The sequence below is a fragment of the Salmo salar genome, chromosome ssa01, assembly GCF_905237065.1.
Source record: "Salmo salar chromosome ssa01, Ssal_v3.1, whole genome shotgun sequence".
Lineage (NCBI taxonomy): Eukaryota > Metazoa > Chordata > Actinopteri > Salmoniformes > Salmonidae > Salmo > Salmo salar.
In genome coordinates, this window is record NC_059442.1 from 138,796,467 (window position 1) to 138,813,993 (window position 17,527).

At 47.5% G+C, this 17,527-nt stretch overlaps 1 protein-coding gene across 1 annotated transcript in view; it reads right to left on the bottom strand.

The window, feature by feature from the left end:
- Positions 1-2,319: 2,319 nt before the first annotated feature.
- The window catches only part of prrc2b (proline-rich coiled-coil 2B), a 33,231-nt gene continuing 18,023 nt past the window's right edge, over positions 2,320-17,527 (bottom strand). Inside the window, 18 exon segments of the mRNA XM_014133027.2 lie at positions 2,320-4,668; positions 5,731-5,943; positions 6,257-6,388; positions 6,674-6,746; positions 7,044-7,123; positions 7,520-7,687; positions 7,829-8,194; positions 8,910-9,007; positions 9,140-9,332; positions 9,517-9,618; positions 9,813-10,177; positions 10,346-10,487; positions 13,837-13,946; positions 14,083-14,249; positions 14,465-16,793; positions 16,977-17,013; positions 17,015-17,143; positions 17,145-17,180. Coding sequence (XP_013988502.2) covers positions 4,543-4,668; positions 5,731-5,943; positions 6,257-6,388; positions 6,674-6,746; positions 7,044-7,123; positions 7,520-7,687; positions 7,829-8,194; positions 8,910-9,007; positions 9,140-9,332; positions 9,517-9,618; positions 9,813-10,177; positions 10,346-10,487; positions 13,837-13,946; positions 14,083-14,249; positions 14,465-16,793; positions 16,977-17,013; positions 17,015-17,143; positions 17,145-17,180 — 4,866 coding nt within the window. The 3' untranslated portion in view covers positions 2,320-4,542.

The window sequence follows — 17,527 nt, forward strand, 5'->3', positions numbered from 1 at the left end:
CTGGCGGTGCTTTAAACTCTAGTGGTAGCATGAGACGGAGTCTACAACCCACACAAGTGGCTCAGGTAGTGCAGCTCATCCAGGATGGCACATCAATGCGAGCTGTGGCAAGAAGGTTTGCTGTGTCTGTCAGCGTAGTGTCCAGAGCATGGAGGCGCTACCAGGAGACAGGCCAGTACATCAGGAGACGTGGAGGAGGCCGTAGGAGGGCAACAACCCATCAGCAGGACCGCTACCTCCGCCTTTGTGCAAGGAGGAGCAGGAGAAGCACTGCCAGAGCCCTGCAAAATGACCTCCAGCAGGCCACAAATGTGCATGTGTCTGCTCAAACGGTCAGAAACAGACTCCATGAGGGTGGTATGAGGGCCCGACGTCCACAGGTGGGGGTTGTGCTTACAGCCCAACACCGTGCAGGACGTTTGGCATTTGCCAAAGAACACCAAGATTGGCAAATTCGCCACTGGCGCCCTGTGCTCTTCAGATGAAAGCAGGTTCACACTGAGCACGTGACAGACATGACAGAGTCTGGAGACGCCGTGGAGAACGTTCTGCTGCCTGCAACATCCTCCAGCATGACCGGTTTGGCGGTAGGTCAGTCATGGTGTGGGGTGGCATTTCTTTGGGGGGCCGCACAGCCCTCCATGTGCTCGCCAGAGGTAGCCTGACTGCCATTAGGTACCAAGATGAGATCCTCAGACCCCTTGTGAGACCATATGCTGGTGCGGTTGGATCTGGGTTCCTCCTAATGCAAGACAATGCTAGACCTCATGTGGCTGGAGTGTCAGCAGTTCCTGCAAGAGGAAGGCATTGATGCTATGGACCGGCCCGCCCGTTCCCCAGACCTGAATCCAATTGAGCACATCTGGGACATCATGTCTCGCTCCATCCACCAACGCCACGTTGCACCACAGACTGTCCAGGAGTTGGCGGATGCTTTAGTCCAGGTCTGGGAGGAGATCCCTCAGGAGACCATCCGCCACCTCATCAGGAGCATGCCCAGGCGTTGTAGGGAGGTCATACAGGCACGTGGAGGCCACACACACTACTGAGCCTCATTTTGACTTGTTTTAAGGACATTACATCAAAGTTGGATCAGCCTGTAGTGTGGTTTTCCACTTTAATTTTGAGTGTGACTCCAAATCCAGACCTTCATGGGTTGATAAATTGGATTTCCATGGATTATTTTTGTGTGATTTTGTTGTCAGCACATTCAACTATGTAAATAAAAAAGTATTTAATAAGATTATTTATTTCCTTCAGATCTAGGATGTGTTGTTTAAGTGTTCCCTTTATTTTTTTGAGCAGTATATATATATATAAAACACACTTCACAGAAAAGGAGAAATCTTCGGTTCATCACGCTGTTTTTGTACGTCATCGAGCGGGCGAAAGGATGATTCCTCAGTGTGTGATATCAACTGTCAAACATATTTGAGGAAGCGTGATGGTCTGGGGCTCTCTTGCTGGATCCAGAGTTGGCAACTTGCAGAGTGTGTGGCACCCTGAACCACAACAGCTACCACAGCCTTTTGCAGCGCCATGCAATACCCTCTGGTGTACGCCTAGTTGGTCAGGGGTTCATCCTACAGCAAGATAATGACCCAAAACATACCTCCAGGCTATGGGGTTCATCCTACAGCAAGGTAATGACCCAAAACATACCTCCAGGCTATGGGGTTCATCCTACAGCAAGGTAATGACCAAAAACATACCTCCAGGCTATGGGGTTCATCCTACAGCAAGGTAATGACCCAAAACACACCTCCAGGCTATGTCAGAACTACCTAGAAGAAAAGACTAGACTTCAAATCATGGAATGACCAGCACAGTCTCCAGACTTAAACACCATTGAGCTGGTTTAGAATGAACTGGGCAGAAAGGTGAAAGCAAAGCAACCAACAAGTACAACACATTTGTGGGAACTTCTGCTACAGTGTTGGGAAGAACTTTCCGAACAATATTTGATTTACATTGTAGATAGAATGCCACGAGTGTGTTCGGTTGTTATGTCTGCAAAAGATGGCTACTTTGGTGAGTCAAAAGTAAAATTGTGTTAAACAAAACGATTCCATGATTTCTTTTGTCTCCAATTGTTTGTTCTATGCTTTAATTTCAGAGTACAATTAGACATTAAACTGTGAATTTCAATAAAAACTGGAAAAATGGTGTTCTAAAACTTTTGACCAGTAGAATTGGATGAGCAATGTATTGGCTTGTGTGGAATGTGTGTGTGTATACATATATACACACAATCCACATAAGCCAATAAATTGCTCATCCAATTGACCGACTTTAATACAAATTTAACAAGGACAAGAGTTTTGAAAAAGCACAACTGCTTTATTTTTTCTCTCAATAAGGAAAGGGCGAATATGATCACATATCTGAAAGGATAAACATCAGGTAGGATAAATAGTATGATCAGTTCGAGTGCACAGGTCCTCTGACAAATGAAATATGTATCCTAAAAGTACCAACAAAAAAAGCACCAGGACGATATCTTGGTGTAGGTACAGTAATGAGTGAAGACGAGAGCAGGCGGAAACCAAATGAAGTTTCTCAGGTGTGTATAAGCCGTTTCAGTGTACACCTTCCAGTCTCTGTCCAAAAACTGACAGGGTTGTCACAGCAAAAAGCACAGTAGAGATGGGCAAAAAGCCATCAATGTCCAATAAGCCAATCCACAAGTGAAAGCAGTCCACCCTGTGAGAGCATCATAGTGACCTTTGAAACACTTACCCTTTTATTAGTGATACAATATATGAATCAAACATGTTTTTAGACTCCCACCCTCCCCGACTGACCATAACTCTGAATATAGTTGAACAGGTATGCATCATGTACAGACGTCAGTGAAACACTGCCATAAAAGATGAGTCTGAACATTTTGTAGTGTCATGGAGCATTAATACGCAGAAACATTTATAACCAGTTATGACATTGGCGTCATAGTGCCCATTTTTTTTTTTTTATCACAGATGCCAACAGTTCATATTATTTTTCTAACAAAACAAATGCTTTAATATTTCCTTCTTCAGAGCCCAAAACAACTGCAGCGTTCACCAAAAAACCTAGGCGAAGAAAGTACATCAATTCATCAAGCAATTCTAAACACCCTCTTTTGTCGTGAAATTGTAACATAAAAATAGATATTTGGACCCTGATTGAGAGTTAGGCTGCGTTTATTGCTAGCGCCACCCCAGAGACCTTACATGGTGCTGAATGTTCACTAGGGAGGTGTGCCTACTCATTCCTTCACTAACCCCTCCACCTTTCCATAGAGTATGTGTTTTAAAAAAAAAAACAATAGAGTAGTGTTTAATAGCTCTAGGATCAAAAGCAAAAACACTATAGGAGAGGGAATATAAAAGCACTTGACATGTATCAGATGTGAATTCAGATTTCAGCAACTCATTACAACCAAATGTATAGCAATAAAAAGCAACATTTCAATCAGCTGTTGAGATCGTACAGTAAGTCAATGAAGCCTGTCGTCACTCCCAAACACTATAGATACCCCCCAACACCATAGAATAAACCATATTTTTTGCCAGCTGGGGTTGATCAAAACCTCACACTACGGCAGCAGTGTCCGCTGTCTTTTGAAATGTTGCGATAGGGTCCTGGATTAGGCTCTACAATTAACACACATTCAGCACATCACATGCACACACTGCATCAACGCTAGGATAGCTTCAAATGAGGCAAGACGATTTCTCGAAAATGTCCTCGTTTTTGCTTCTGTTTACAAAACACATAGGAGAGAGCGCGACAAAACAAAAGCAAAAAAACAGCCTTTAAAAAAAGAACGGAAACGTTTTCTAAAAATCGAAGCAGTTTTGTCACAGTTCACGAGCTGTGTGAAGTAACCCAGGGGTCTCTGAGGGCGACACGCCCCAATTCACACCTTTCCATGTTTACACACAATGTCCTTAAAATCTGTCTTTTGAAGTCCTTTAATAATAGAGCAAACAGGCAATGATTACTTAAAAAAGAAAAAAAAGATTAAAACTACCAGCAAAATTCTTCAGAAAGTGAGGGAAAAGGACACGTTTGTTTTTTACACTTACAGATTTGCTTTCTTGTGGTGACATGTCAAGTGTCTGCCTCCTCTACAGGGCTATAGTCCAAAAACGTATTGTGGCAAAAACGGGGTGAACTATCTGCAGGAGCTGTTCGTTTCCTTTTTCGGGTGCAGAGCAACACAGAAAACGTGCATTTATTTCATATTTTTTTGTCACCATTCTTCTCTCGAAAAAGGACAATGTTAATAAATAAGGAGAACCTCGAGTCTGCTTACACACACACACACACGCGGTGTTTAATAATAATAAGTGTCCGGTTATGATAGTTCGGGGAGTTGGTACAGTATGCCTGCTTGCTCCTCAGTTTGGCGCCCGATCTGGGGGTTGGCAATAGAAGGCTGGGAGGTGAGTCGAAAGAGGGTGCACGGGGTTGTGCCTTCCAAAGGCAGGTTGGGTGGAGGTTGAAGGTCCGTTGCCACGCCTTGCCCTCCACTTTGACAGCCTGGGGTTTGATGGCTCAGGTGCATGGTGCTGGTTTGCCCTGCCAGCCGGGAAGGGACTCCTGGAGTTTGCTGGTCATCAGGCCCCACGACACTGCCTTCCCCTCACCCACCAGCTGGTGCCCATTTCGCAGGGCTTTACTCTAAAACACACACGAGAAACTCAAGGTTAACATTTCATATCGTTTTCAAATGGACAACAAAACAATAACACTAATGTCACAAGGAGAGAAATAGTTAAAACAATCTAATTTCAAAATGGTCTAATAGCAAGAATTAGACACCATTAGAAAAAAATCTATTATCAAGCATCCGTTTTTTTTGCTACAAGTATTATGCACTGGAGAAGATTAATACATTATTTGTGTAACATTTTAACACATTCAAAAGAAACACCAGAGCATTCATGTATGAACTGCTTGCGGTGTGTCATCAACATGACCCTCTTACATCCAAGTTGTAAATATTAGAGGTAAATATGTATGATATTTGATTTACAGCATTTATTTATCGCCTGTGACATTTTCTTTGTGCATATAATTGTGATAAAGTCCTGATATGTGATTACGTATTTCTTTCCTTTTGTTTCCATAGATGCCCATCTAGGGACGGGTGTTAAATTAGCGTAAACTAGAAACACTCCTGCAATGCATCGGACGATTGTTTGTTCAATGTCTTTGTACTTGTCCCTATCGTAATATATCAGTAAATGATACTACGTGCCTACAAGATTAGGCTACCTATGTCTATGAGCACCATTTGATTAAATACAGTTCCCTAGATGAGTTTAAAGACAAATGAATCTTGTGATGAGAAATTTTTACCTCAGGTACCATATTACTGGTTATGACGCAATATGTTCATTATTAATTACAATAGTTCATAGCAGTGCATCCAGTTGAGTTCATTCAGAGCCATATGTAGTCTGTTCAGGGCAACTTTGACAACTAGACCCTAGTTGCTTCTTAACAGACATGGAGAGTTGAGGTGCTGACAGTGGTAATTGGCGTCACGACACATTTTAACCAATCAAAATAAATTGAGGTCATAATCGACGGAAACCTACCATCTTTGACAGAAACGGCAACTACCAAACTCTCTCCATATATGGCTTTGATTTCATACATTGGCACATTGGATTGAAGAAAAACAAAAAACGAAATGGATAAAATTCTAATTACCTATATTTACAGTGGGTGGCTCACCTTCATGCCATCCTCCGGCCCCTTGACGGTGGGCTCGGGGGCCGAGGGGGGGGGGTGGAGTGGGGTGGCTCGCGCCCGGGATTGGGGTATGGGGGGGGAGCGGATGATGACTGTCTTGTTGACCTGCATGACAGGTCTCTGGATGGGGGTGGGAAAGGGGCCGGTGGTGGGGGGACGCATGTGCATAACCATGCTGCCCTGGGGAGGGGGGACCTGGTGGAACACACACACACACTGTTAGCATGGCAACGTCTCAGTATATATGCATGGTTATTTTTCTTTAGGCAAATATTAAGGGGGTTGCGGAGATGTGTGCAAAGCTACAAATATTTTCCAGACTGAATTCTAAAATGACATTTCATCAAATTGCTTTATGCTCGTGACTCAAACGTACACTAGGGTCTTGAGAGGCCATTGTGCCAGAGCAGTTCAGGGAAGCTGCATGTCAAAACTGATTAGTCATTCAAATGGTGCAACATCACAGTGATTTGAACAAGCAGAATGATTGAGTTGAGGTTTCTATAACCTTGCCGTGTAGGGGGCACAGCAGGGCCTCATACCAGCCGGTGGCCGGGTCTCTGTAGCAGCAACTACAGGTCAGGCCAGGGCCACTGCAAGCCCAGCCTCGCTGCTGAACGGCCTGCATGGATGAGGTCTTCTGTTTCCAATGAAATGGGAGGGGGAGGCTATATGAGTGTGTATGGGCAGCTGGGATTGTGTGTCATGACCTTTGTGTATGTTGGTGGTGGTGGTGGTGGTGGGGGGGGGCTGCTACTGTTAAGAGCCTGTAAAATTGTGTTTGTGTGTATGAAAGTGGGTCAAGTGCACTGGAGGACTTTGATTGTCAGTTGACCTAGTTGTTGATTGTAGAATGAACAGTAACTAGTACTACCAAGGTGCGTGTATGTACCTAATGTGTGTATGACTATGTGTTGGGTCATACCTGCTGGGTGTAATGCCCAGGCAGAGGGCCCACAGGGCCAGACTGCTTCCCACTGGGGCTGGCAGACCCTGGTCTGATGGGAGAAAGGGACAGAGATAGATTTACCATTAGCTTCCAATTACATCTATATCATCACTTTAATGCCATTATATGATCACTAAATGTTTAATTAAATATTGGACAAACTAGAAGAAAACGCAGCTGTGCTGTCAGTTTCTTGACAAGTCTAAACATTTTACTGGCAGCGAACCATGTAGAATCCTTTGGCATGTTACAATAAAATGAACACGTTTATAAGGATATGAACTAAGAGAAGACGTTTTGTGATCTAACATAAGTTTCAAGGTGACATTTAGCTGTTCCAGCTCACCTGTTGTATCCTCCAGGCATGCCCTGGGAGTGATTGGGCTTGTCAGAGAACTGGAAGCCTTTCATTTCCATCTGGGAGGTCTGGAGGAGGACAAAAAACAAACAGCCCCATTAAATATACAAGTAAGAACATCTCAATGCCATCTATGAAATGTTGTGCAACCTATGAAATGTTGTGGCATTAAAGTGATAGTTCACCCAAATGACAAATTCACTACAGTTGTTCCTTACCTTGTAAGTAGTATACGGACCAGTAGACATTGGGAAATTCTGCAAAAAATTCAAGTCATTTTGTAATTTAGGTGAACTATCCCTTCTATTTCAAAGGGATGGGTTTCACTACATTCAATGTGCATTTTTGTTTGTTTATACATGAAATGTTTACAAATCCAACCTAAAGCTAACATTTACCAATCATTAGGGTAGTTAAGCTGTAACATTGTTGGAAGGGACACTTGGTGGGTCTGTGGAGCTCACCTCTCTGCTGCCGGTCATGACAGGGGGCTGGGAGCCAGGGGGGAGCATCCTGCGGGCGGCTCCGACGGAGAGGTTCTGGCCCTGCTGGAGCTGGATGGATTGGGGCAGGATGAGGTGCTGCTGGGCAGAGCCATAACGCAGCTGGGAGCCCGGTAAGGGCATGGTCACCTGGAGCGAGAGAGAGAGAGAGGGAGGATCATTGTTCGGGCCTTTGAAACATTGAATGAAGAGAGTATAATGTTTCCATTAGAAGCCAAGCAAACTGTTCCTTCAAACTAAGGGTGCCACTGACAGAGTTGTTCCCCTTACCTGGATGAGCTGGGAGTCCATGAGCTGGGAGGAGCTCATGCCAGGGCCCTGGTTCATCTGGCCGTCATAGACCATGGTCTGGCTGCCGTTCATGGGCTGGTAGTGGGAGCCCGACTGGGGCTTGACCATGTCCGATGGCTGCATGCCCGGGAAGGCCGAATAGGGCCCCTTCAGGGGGCCACCGCCTGACAGCACCATGGGGTTAGGCTGGGACAGATTGGGATGCATGTACACCTGGGACCTGAAGGAGGGAATGGAGTTGAACATCTCCTGGGACTGGGAGACGGGAAGGCCTCCCCGGAGACCGAGCTGGGCCTGCAGAGAGGTGTGTAGGGAGATGGGGATCTGCTGGGCAGCCGCCGCCGCCTGCGTGCACACACAGGAAGGAGTGAATTATAATATTACAGTTTACCCCCTCACCAGCACATTTTCATGACAAATTGGACATCACAAATTGCCATGCAAAAATGTCATTAGTGACCCAGCAAAATCAAGCATTTTTGGCAAGTGTCATAAAAACTCCAAATCCAGGAGGCACCGATTATTGCCCAAAATGTATTTATTTTTATTTTTATACACTACCGTTCAAAAGTTTGGGGTCACTTAGAAATGTCCTTGTTTTTGAAAGAAAAGCAACATTTTCCCCCCCATTAAAATAACATAAAATTGATCAGAAATACAGTGTAGACATTCTAAATGTTGTAAATGATTATTGTAGCTGGAAATGGCAGATCTTTATGGAATATCTACATAGGCGTACAGAGGCCCATTATCAGCAACCATCACTCCTGTGTTCCAATGGCACGTTGTGTTAGCTAATCCAAGTTTATCATTTCAAAAGGCTAATTGATCATTAGAAAACCCTTTTGCAATAATGTTAGCACAGCTGAAAACTGTTATCCTGATTAAAGAAGCAATAAAATTGGCCTTCTTTGGACTAGTTGAGTATCTGGAGCATCTGCATTTGTGGGTTCGATTACAGGCTCCAAGTGACCGCAAACTTTTGAACGGTAGTGTACATAAAGAAAAATAATTGGAATAAAATCCTGTAAGACCCTATACTTGTAAGTGTAGTTAGTACCTGTTGGTAGCTCTGCTGCTGGGTCATGGTTGGGGGCACCAGACGAGGCTGGCTGGGAAAGACATGGCCATCCAGATACAGCGGGGGGACATGGTTACCTACAGAGAGGGAAATACAATTGTTATTTCAAAGGTATAATAATAATGCACAGATTTACATTTCATACAACGCATAGCCTTTTGGCAAATATAGCAATAATGTCAATGTTTAATGTGCGAGTGTCCTCTTACCCTGCATGGACATGGAAGGCGCCACGGAGGCAATGGGCATGGGGGGCATGGATACCCCTCCGAAAGAGCTGTAGCTCACCCCGCTGGAAGAGCCCACACTGCAAGGGGGCTGGGCGCCAGAGGCACCCCCACCAGGAGAGCCCTGCTCGGGGAGAGACTGGGAGTTCTCCCACGCCTTACGGGCCGACTCCATCTGAGAAAGAGGGGACGAAGGGATAGAAATGATCAGTAAAATCACAAATCTTTTGTGTTTACTAACGTTTATTTGATCTAACCTTTACTTAGCCAGGTAGGTAACTGAGAATTACATTTCTTTAACAAGACTAGTATTTAGAGATGTCTGGAGTGTGGAGAGTGTGAGGCAGTGGGGTGTGTACCTTGAGTGTGAGGTCAGCACTGGGGAAAGAGATGGGGTTGAGGTTGATGCCAGGCTGCAGGTGGTCTCTACGCAGCATGGGAATGGCCTGGGTCAGGGCCGGCTACACACACACAATGTTATTAACACATCAACAACTAGCCAATGACATCTTTTGTCCATTTTACATCTCATTTATGATATTTATTTTATCAAGCCACTTCAAGTGTAGCACTTGAAGGATTCCTTTTAATAGCCCACCTCATAATCATGAGGTGACAATGGGAATCCAGTTGAACTCAGTATATTTGTACTCACGTTGCTGACGAGGGCGTCCTGCAGCTTGGTGACGGGGTTGGACACGGGCACTGGGGTGGAACCGGGTGGCAGGCTAAAGTCAGAGTCCTTGGCACTGACACCAAATTCGATGGGTGGCACAGGCAGCACTGTGTCCACATGGAGGTCCACGCCATTGACGGGCGTGATGGGCCTCCCCTCCAGACGCTCCACACCCTCCGAGCCCTTGCGGTGCTTGAGTGAACGTTCGTTGCCGATGGGACCTGGCTTGTGCTGCTCCTTGCTCTGCTCAGGGCCCGCGTCAGAATCCTCAGAGTTGGGCTCGCTGCCTGTGAAGGAGACCTGCTTGGTCCACGAATCTCCTCCAGATGACTGGATTGACAGAGCTGAGGGAAGGAATAGAACAATGTAAGAACCACTGTATTATGTTATACAGTTGACAACACAAGAATGTTCCTATGTAGTTTGGAGGGAAAAGCTGAGTATGGGAAACAATTATCAGATGGGGTGGAAGATGAGGTGTGTGAAGGATGGGGTGTTGCCCCTACTCCTACCTGAGCTGTTAGTCTCCCAGATTTCTGTGCCCAGGTTGTTGGCAGAGAGTCCCTCTTCTGGCTGATCAATGGTCATGCCACCCTGCTTCTTGGCAAACCGCGGGGGCATCTTGGAGGTGATCGGTCTGTTCTTTACCGGAACCTGCAGTGTGGCAAACAAATATTTTTTTCCATAGATTAAGTACAACACAGCACCTCAAGTCATGTACAACTATACTTAACATAATATATGATTGAGATATTTAGGGAAAAACAGTATGTTGTTAAAGAAGTATCGCTGCTTGCATGAAACCATTAGCAATTATGTCCCTGATTGAGTCTGTAATACCAACATGTTTGAAGCAGACCACCATAGTCCCTGTGTCCAAGAACACAAAGGCAACCTGCCTAAATGACTACAGACCCGTAGCACTCACGTCCATAGCCATGAAGTGCTTTGAAAGGTTGGTAATGGCTCGCATCAACACCATTACCGCAGAAACCCTAGACCCACTCCAATTTGCATACCGCGCAAACAGATCCACAGATGATGCAATCTCTATTGCACTCCACACTTGCCTTTCCCACCTGGACAAAAGGAACACTTGTGAGAATGCTATTCACTGACTACAGCTCAGCGTTCAACACAATAGTACCCTCAAAGCTCATCACTAAGCTAAGGATCCTGGGACTCAACATCTCCCTCTGCAACTGGATCCTGGACTTCCTGACGGGCCGCCCCCAGGTGGTGAGGGTAGGTAGCAACACATCTGCCACGCTGATCCTCAACACTGGCGCTCCCCAGGGGTGCGTGCTCAGTCCCCTCCTGTACTCCTTGTTCACCCACGACTGCATGGCCAGGCACGACTAACGCCATCATTAAGTTTGCAGACGACACAACAATGGTAGGCCTGATCACCGACAACAACGAGACAGCCTATAGGGAGAAGGTCAGAGACCTGGCCGGGTGGTGCCAGAATAACAACCTATCCCTCAACGTAACCAAGACTAAGGAGATCATTGTGGACTACAGGAAAAGGAGGACCGAGCACAACCCCATTCTCATCGACGGGGCTGTAGTGGAGCAGGTTGAGAGCTTCAAGTTCCTTGGTGTCCACATCAACAACAAACTAGAGTGGTCCAAACACACCAAGGCAGTCCTGAAGAGGGCACGACAAAGCCTATTCCCCCTCAGGAAACTAAAAAGATTTGGCATGAGTCCTAAGATCCTCAAAAGGTTCTACAGTTGCAACATCGAGAGCATCCTGACTGGTTGCATCACTGCCTGGTAGGGCAATTGCTCGGCCTCTGACCGCAAGGCACTACAGTGGGTAGTGCGTACGGCCCAGTACATCACTGGGGTTAAGCTACCTGCCATCCAGGACCTCTATACCAGGCGGTGTCAGAGGAAAGCCCTAAAAATTGTCAAAGACCCCAGCCACCCCAGTCATAGACTGTTCTCTCTACTACCACATGGCAAGCGGTACCGGAGTGCCAAGACTAGGACAAAAAGGTTTCTCAACAGTTTTTACCCCCAAGCCATAAGACTCCTGAACAAGTAATCAAATGGCTACCCGGACTATTTGCATTGTGTGCCCCCCCATCCTCTTTTTACGCTGCTGCTACTCTCCGTTTATCATATATGCATAGTCACTTTAACTATACATTTATGTACATACTACCTCAATTGGGCCGACCAACCAGTGCTCCCGCACATTGGCTAACCAGGATATCTGCGTTGTGTCCCGCCACCCACCAAGCCCTCTTTTATGCTACTGCTACTCTGTTCATCATATACAGTGGGGGAAAAAAGTATTTGATCCCCTGCTGATTTTGTGCATTTGCCCACTTACAAAGAAATGATCAGTCTATAATTTTAATGGTAGGTTTATTTGAACAGTGAGAGACAGAATAACAACAAAAAAAATCCAGAAAAACACTTATCAAAAATGTTACAAAATGATTTGCATTTTAATGAGGGAAATAAGTATTTGACCCCTCTGCAAAACATGACTTAGTACTTGGTAGCAAAACCCTTGTTGGCAATCACAGAGGTCAGACGTTTCTTGTAGTTGGCCACCAGGTTTGCACACATCTCAGGGGGGATTTTGTCCCACTCCTTTTGCAGATCTTCTCCAAGTCATTAAGGTTTCGAGGCTGACGTTTCGCAACTTGGTACATGCGGTGAAGTTGTCCTGTCCCCTTAGCAGAAAAACACCCCCAAAGCATAATGTTTACACCTCCACGTTTGACGGTGGAGATGGTGTTCTTGGGGTCATAGGCAGCATTCCTCCTCCTCCAAACACGGCGAGTTGAGTTGATGCCAAAGAGCTCCATTTTGGTCTCATCTGACCACAACACTTTCACCCAGTTGTCCTCTGAATCATTCAGATGTTCATTGGCAAACTTCAGACGGGCATGTATATGTATTCTTGAGCAGGGGGACCTTGCGGGCGCTGCAGGATTTCAGTCCTTAACGGCGTAGTGTGTTACCAATTGTTTTCTTGGTGACTATGGTCCCAGCTGCCTTGAGATCATTGACAAGATCCTCCCGTGTAGTTCTGGGCTGATTCCTCACCGTTCTCATGATCATTGCAACTCCACGAGGTGAGATCTTGCATGGTGCCCCAGGCTGAGGGATATTGACAGTTCTTTTGTGTTTCTTCCATTTGCGAATAATCGCACCAAATGTTGTCACCTTCTCACCAAGCTGCTTGGCGATGGTCTTGTAGCCCATTCCAGCCTTGTGTAGGTCTACAATCTTGTCCCTGACATCCTTGGAGAGCTCATTGGTCTTGGCCATGGTGGAGAGTTTGGAATCTGATTGATTGATTGCTTCTGTGGACAGGTGTCTTTTATACAGGTAACAAGCTGAGATTAGGAGCACTCCCTTTAAGAGTGTGCTCCTAATCTCAGCTCGTTACCTGTATAAAAGACACCTGGGAGCCAGAAATCTTTCTGATTGAGAGGGGATCAAATACTTATTTCCCTCATTAAAATGCAAATCAATTTATAACATTTTTGACATGCGGTTTTCTGTATTTTTTGGTTGTTATTCTGTCTCTCACTGTTGAAATAAACCTACCATTAAAATTATAGACTGATAATTTCTTTGTCAGTGGGCAAACATACAAAATCAGCAGGGGATCAAATACTTCCCCCCCCTACTGTATAGTCACTTTAACCATATCTACATGTACATACTACCTCAGCCTGACTAACCGGTGTCTGTATGTAGCCTCGCTACTTTTATAGCCTCTCTACTGTATATAGCCAGTCGTTTTATTTCTTTACTTACCTATTGTTCACCTAATACCGTTTTTGCACTATTGGTTAGAGCTTGTAAGTAAGCATTTCACTTAAGGTCTACACCTGTTGTATTCGGCGTACGTGACAAATACACTTTGATTTGGAATTATTTTGATTTTACTCAAAACTGTGTCTATTCTCTAGACTGTTCGTTAAGATTTATTTAAATGTCTCAGGCTTATTTGAATGTTCTGTCAACTTACAGGAGCTCCTTGTTCCTTTCTCCTTCTGTCGTCTTCCTGTGGGCGCCGCAGCTGTTTCTTGGACAGGTCTTGGAACCCGTCTGGACTAGGACCCCCAGAATCCCCCTCAACTGGAAGACACACGTGTGCCACATTAAATCAGTCATCTGGCCCACCAGGTTGAGACCCCTGGTTAAGATTTCATTTGAGCAATGCTTAATTGACTCAAGTATGTGTTACTATGAAGTTGGTGCCTGGCATACTCACTGGGGTAGCTGTTGAGGTCGTACTGAGACAGTGGTTTGGCCAGGTCTCCCTTCACAGACCTGGGCTTCAGCTCCTTGTCCAGCTTCTTCCCCGAGGGTTCGTTGGCCTGGTGGCCTTCCTCAGACTGCTCAACATTGTAGACTGGGCCTGACTCCTCTGGGCTCCTGCTGTAAGTAGGGAGAGACATTCCATGAGTCAGGTGTTACCACTTAAAACGTATTATTGTGCGAAAGTGTTGCTAAGGTTTTTTTTTAGAAGCTCCAGTATATTGATGTCTTGAGGATGTTTTGAAACAATTAAGTCAAGAAAAAAACAATATCAACAGTTCTGTTGAACGTTCTCACACCAAGTTTGCATATGCCAAAGTTAGCACAGTACTCACCTCTTATGGTTGGAGGACCCTCCATTCTGCCAGCCGTCATTCCTGTTACAGGAGGGCAGAGCATTAGGGTTCTCTGAAGAGCGTGTCATCTTGTTCCCATCCACCTCACCCTTCCTGTTCTGCCGGTCCACCAGGGGGCGCTGGCTGGAGAAACTCCTCTTGGCCAGCTCCCTCTTCTCTCCAGACCCAGGATCCCCGTGGCCTGAGTCTGAGTGCCCATCTCCCCCGTGGGCCTGCTGCTGCTGCCCTCCACCACGCTTCTCCCTCCAGTCGCTGAAGTCGCTGTTCTCTGAGCCAGTCTCCCAGTCCTCCGCCTGGCCGTGCTGACCACCGGACCTACCCCCCCCTCCGGAGTAGTGGCCACTGGACCAGCTGTCCTCTTTACCTCCCTCCTTGGAGCGGCTCGGCCAGGGGTTTGCGAATCCTTCCGATCCGTTGATGTACTCATCGCTGGTCCACTGGCCGCTGCCGGGCTCCCTCTCTTGACGTAGTCGGCGGAAACGTGGGGGCTTGTCCTGGCGCGGCGGCCTCCGTCTTCTCAACGGTTGTTGTCCAGGGTTGTCGCTGTCTATGTAGTACTCGCCCTCCCCGCTGCGGTCCTCAGCGCCGTTCTCCATGAAGGAACCAGTAGAGCCAGTAAACTTGGGGATGTATTTGAGGGGCTCACGCTCTGCAGGTGGTCTCCTGGAATAGGTCTCGGTGCCCAGGCCGTAGCCGTTCTCCTGCATGGGCCCACCGCCACTGCCAAACTGAGTCCCCCGCCCCCTCCAGGTGGAGATGTCTCTGGAGCCGTTGTTGAACCCTCGGCTGGTGTTGTAGCCCCTGCCAGTATCGAGTCTGGGAGGCAGCGAGCGGCCGAAGCCTCCGAACCCCCTGCTGCTGGCTTTGGCCTTGTCGCGGGCATCACTGGCTGCCTGTTCTTCCGTGTACACCTTGTTGGACCTCCAAGAGTCTCGGTCGGCCTTCCTGGTCTCTCCCTGCTCTGGGTAGCTGCCACCCTCTCCGTTTTCAGAGCCCTTCTGGCGTCGCCGCTTGGGCAGCTCCTCGTACTCTGAGGTCTCGCTCAGAGTCTCGCTGACGTTGCGCCTCCTCGGCTTCCCCCTCTGCAGGTCCTCCACTTTGACAAAGTCCCTGGGCAGTCCTCTGCCTCGTCTCTGGGCTGCAGCGGCGTCCCTGCTATTGATATTGTTGTTGTAGCCTCCTCTGGGGTTCTCTCGGCCTCCCCGGCCTCCTCTGGAACTGAACTCCCTGAAGCCGCCACGGCTCCGACCTCGACCCGTTCCCCTGGCTCCGGCAAAGGCCTGCTCCTCATCGATGAAGATCCAGTTGTTGCGTCGTGGTGCACCAGGCTCCCTGCTCTCCTGGCTGTCTCTGGAGGACTGGCTCTTTCCGCTGTCCCAGCTGTTCTCCTTCGGCAAATCTTCACTGTGGATACTGGCTGGCCTCTCTATTTTAGCAGGAGCTGGTGGTTGTTGCTTCTCTTCTGGCTGCTTCTCGATAGCAGGTGAAGCCGAGCGTCTGTTACTTACTAGGGGCTGGTTGTCTTTCTTCAGGTCATATACGTTAGTGAGCACCTCCTTTTCCAGGCGGTAAGGGACTACCTTCTCCTCAGGCTCCACTTTGGGCTTCTCGTTCTCCTTGTCCTCCACTTTGAGGGCCTTTAGCACAGGCTTCTTGATGGGACCGGTCCTGCGGGTCAGGGTCCTACCGCCAGTCTCAGAGGGCTGGCTTACACTGCTGGCAGGGGAGCTGGAGCCAGGATCAGACCACTGGTTCTGACCACCAACACCAACTTCCTTCTTCTGGCCTCCATCTCGCCTATGGAAGTCTGAGTCAAAAACCTTTTCCTTGGAGGTGTCGAAGAGTTCGTCACAGGGTTCAGTGCCGTCCTTCAGGTACCTGTCTTTGGGCTCCTGTTTGGGGTAGTCGCTGTCTACATGCTGCTGCTGGGGCCGGCTTGGGGCTGAGGAGAGCAGGCCTTGGTCGTGCGGGTGGTGATCCCTGTCGGGACTTTTGCTCTGGTGGTAGGCCTGATGGGAGAGGTCACCAGATGGGTTGTCTAGGCACTCGTTGCCACTCTCTTCGTACAAGTCCTGCTGGGAGCATGTCCTGTCACTCCGGTCGTCTGGCTGGCTCCTGTCTGAGCTCTCGTGCTGTCTCTGGTAGGGTGGGGTGAAACTGCGAGGGGGGTAGCCATCTTGGTTCCACACGGGGTAGGGCTCGGTGGAGGGGGCCTTTCTCTCCTGATGCATGCTGGGATGGCAGCCATCGTCAGAGGCGGACCCTGGGCTGTTCAGGTGGTCTGGCTGCATCATCGATTTCATCATTCCTACGCAAACACAGAGGTGGTATTCTACAGTTAGTGATGATACAGATGCAGGATTATTTGGAGATCCATATCAATCTAGAAAGTTTGACCATGATGTCACTAAACTAAAAAGTGAATTAAGAAATGAAATCAGGAAATTCATCATTCCCTTTAGTAAAACAATACTATTTTCTCAGGTCTCACCTGAAGAGTGGACAGCGTTGGGGTAGTAGTCCACGGGGGGAGCGGCCCTGGGCCATGCGGGGGTCCAAGAAGGGGGGCATCATCATCCAGCGGGGGTCGAAGCCCAGCATGTGTGGGGGGTAGTATCCCCTCGGGGGGGTGGCTGGAGCCAGAGGGGGCGAGGTGGCCAGACTGCTGCCAGTGCTGCATTTTATACACTTGGTCCTGAGAGGGGGAGGGACGACATAGAGCATGAACCCATTATGTTCACACACTGGTACAATTATTCACCTCACATAAAAAAGTGACTAGATGCATTTAAAGAAGTGTACTATATGCAGCGAGTGGTTATTTCCTGTTTTGTCAATTGCCTATTGCTGTGCATCCACCACAGAACTCATTAAAACACTACACAACAGAATAAAACAAACACACCCGTTGGCCCCCTTCATAATACCCGACGACCGTCGTTACGGAAAACACCTGCTCCTGTGAACTCTGACGGGCCTTTCTCAAGCCGCTAATCCCGCCAGGAATTAGGGAGGGGATAAGGATTTTTGGGGCTGGAGGGA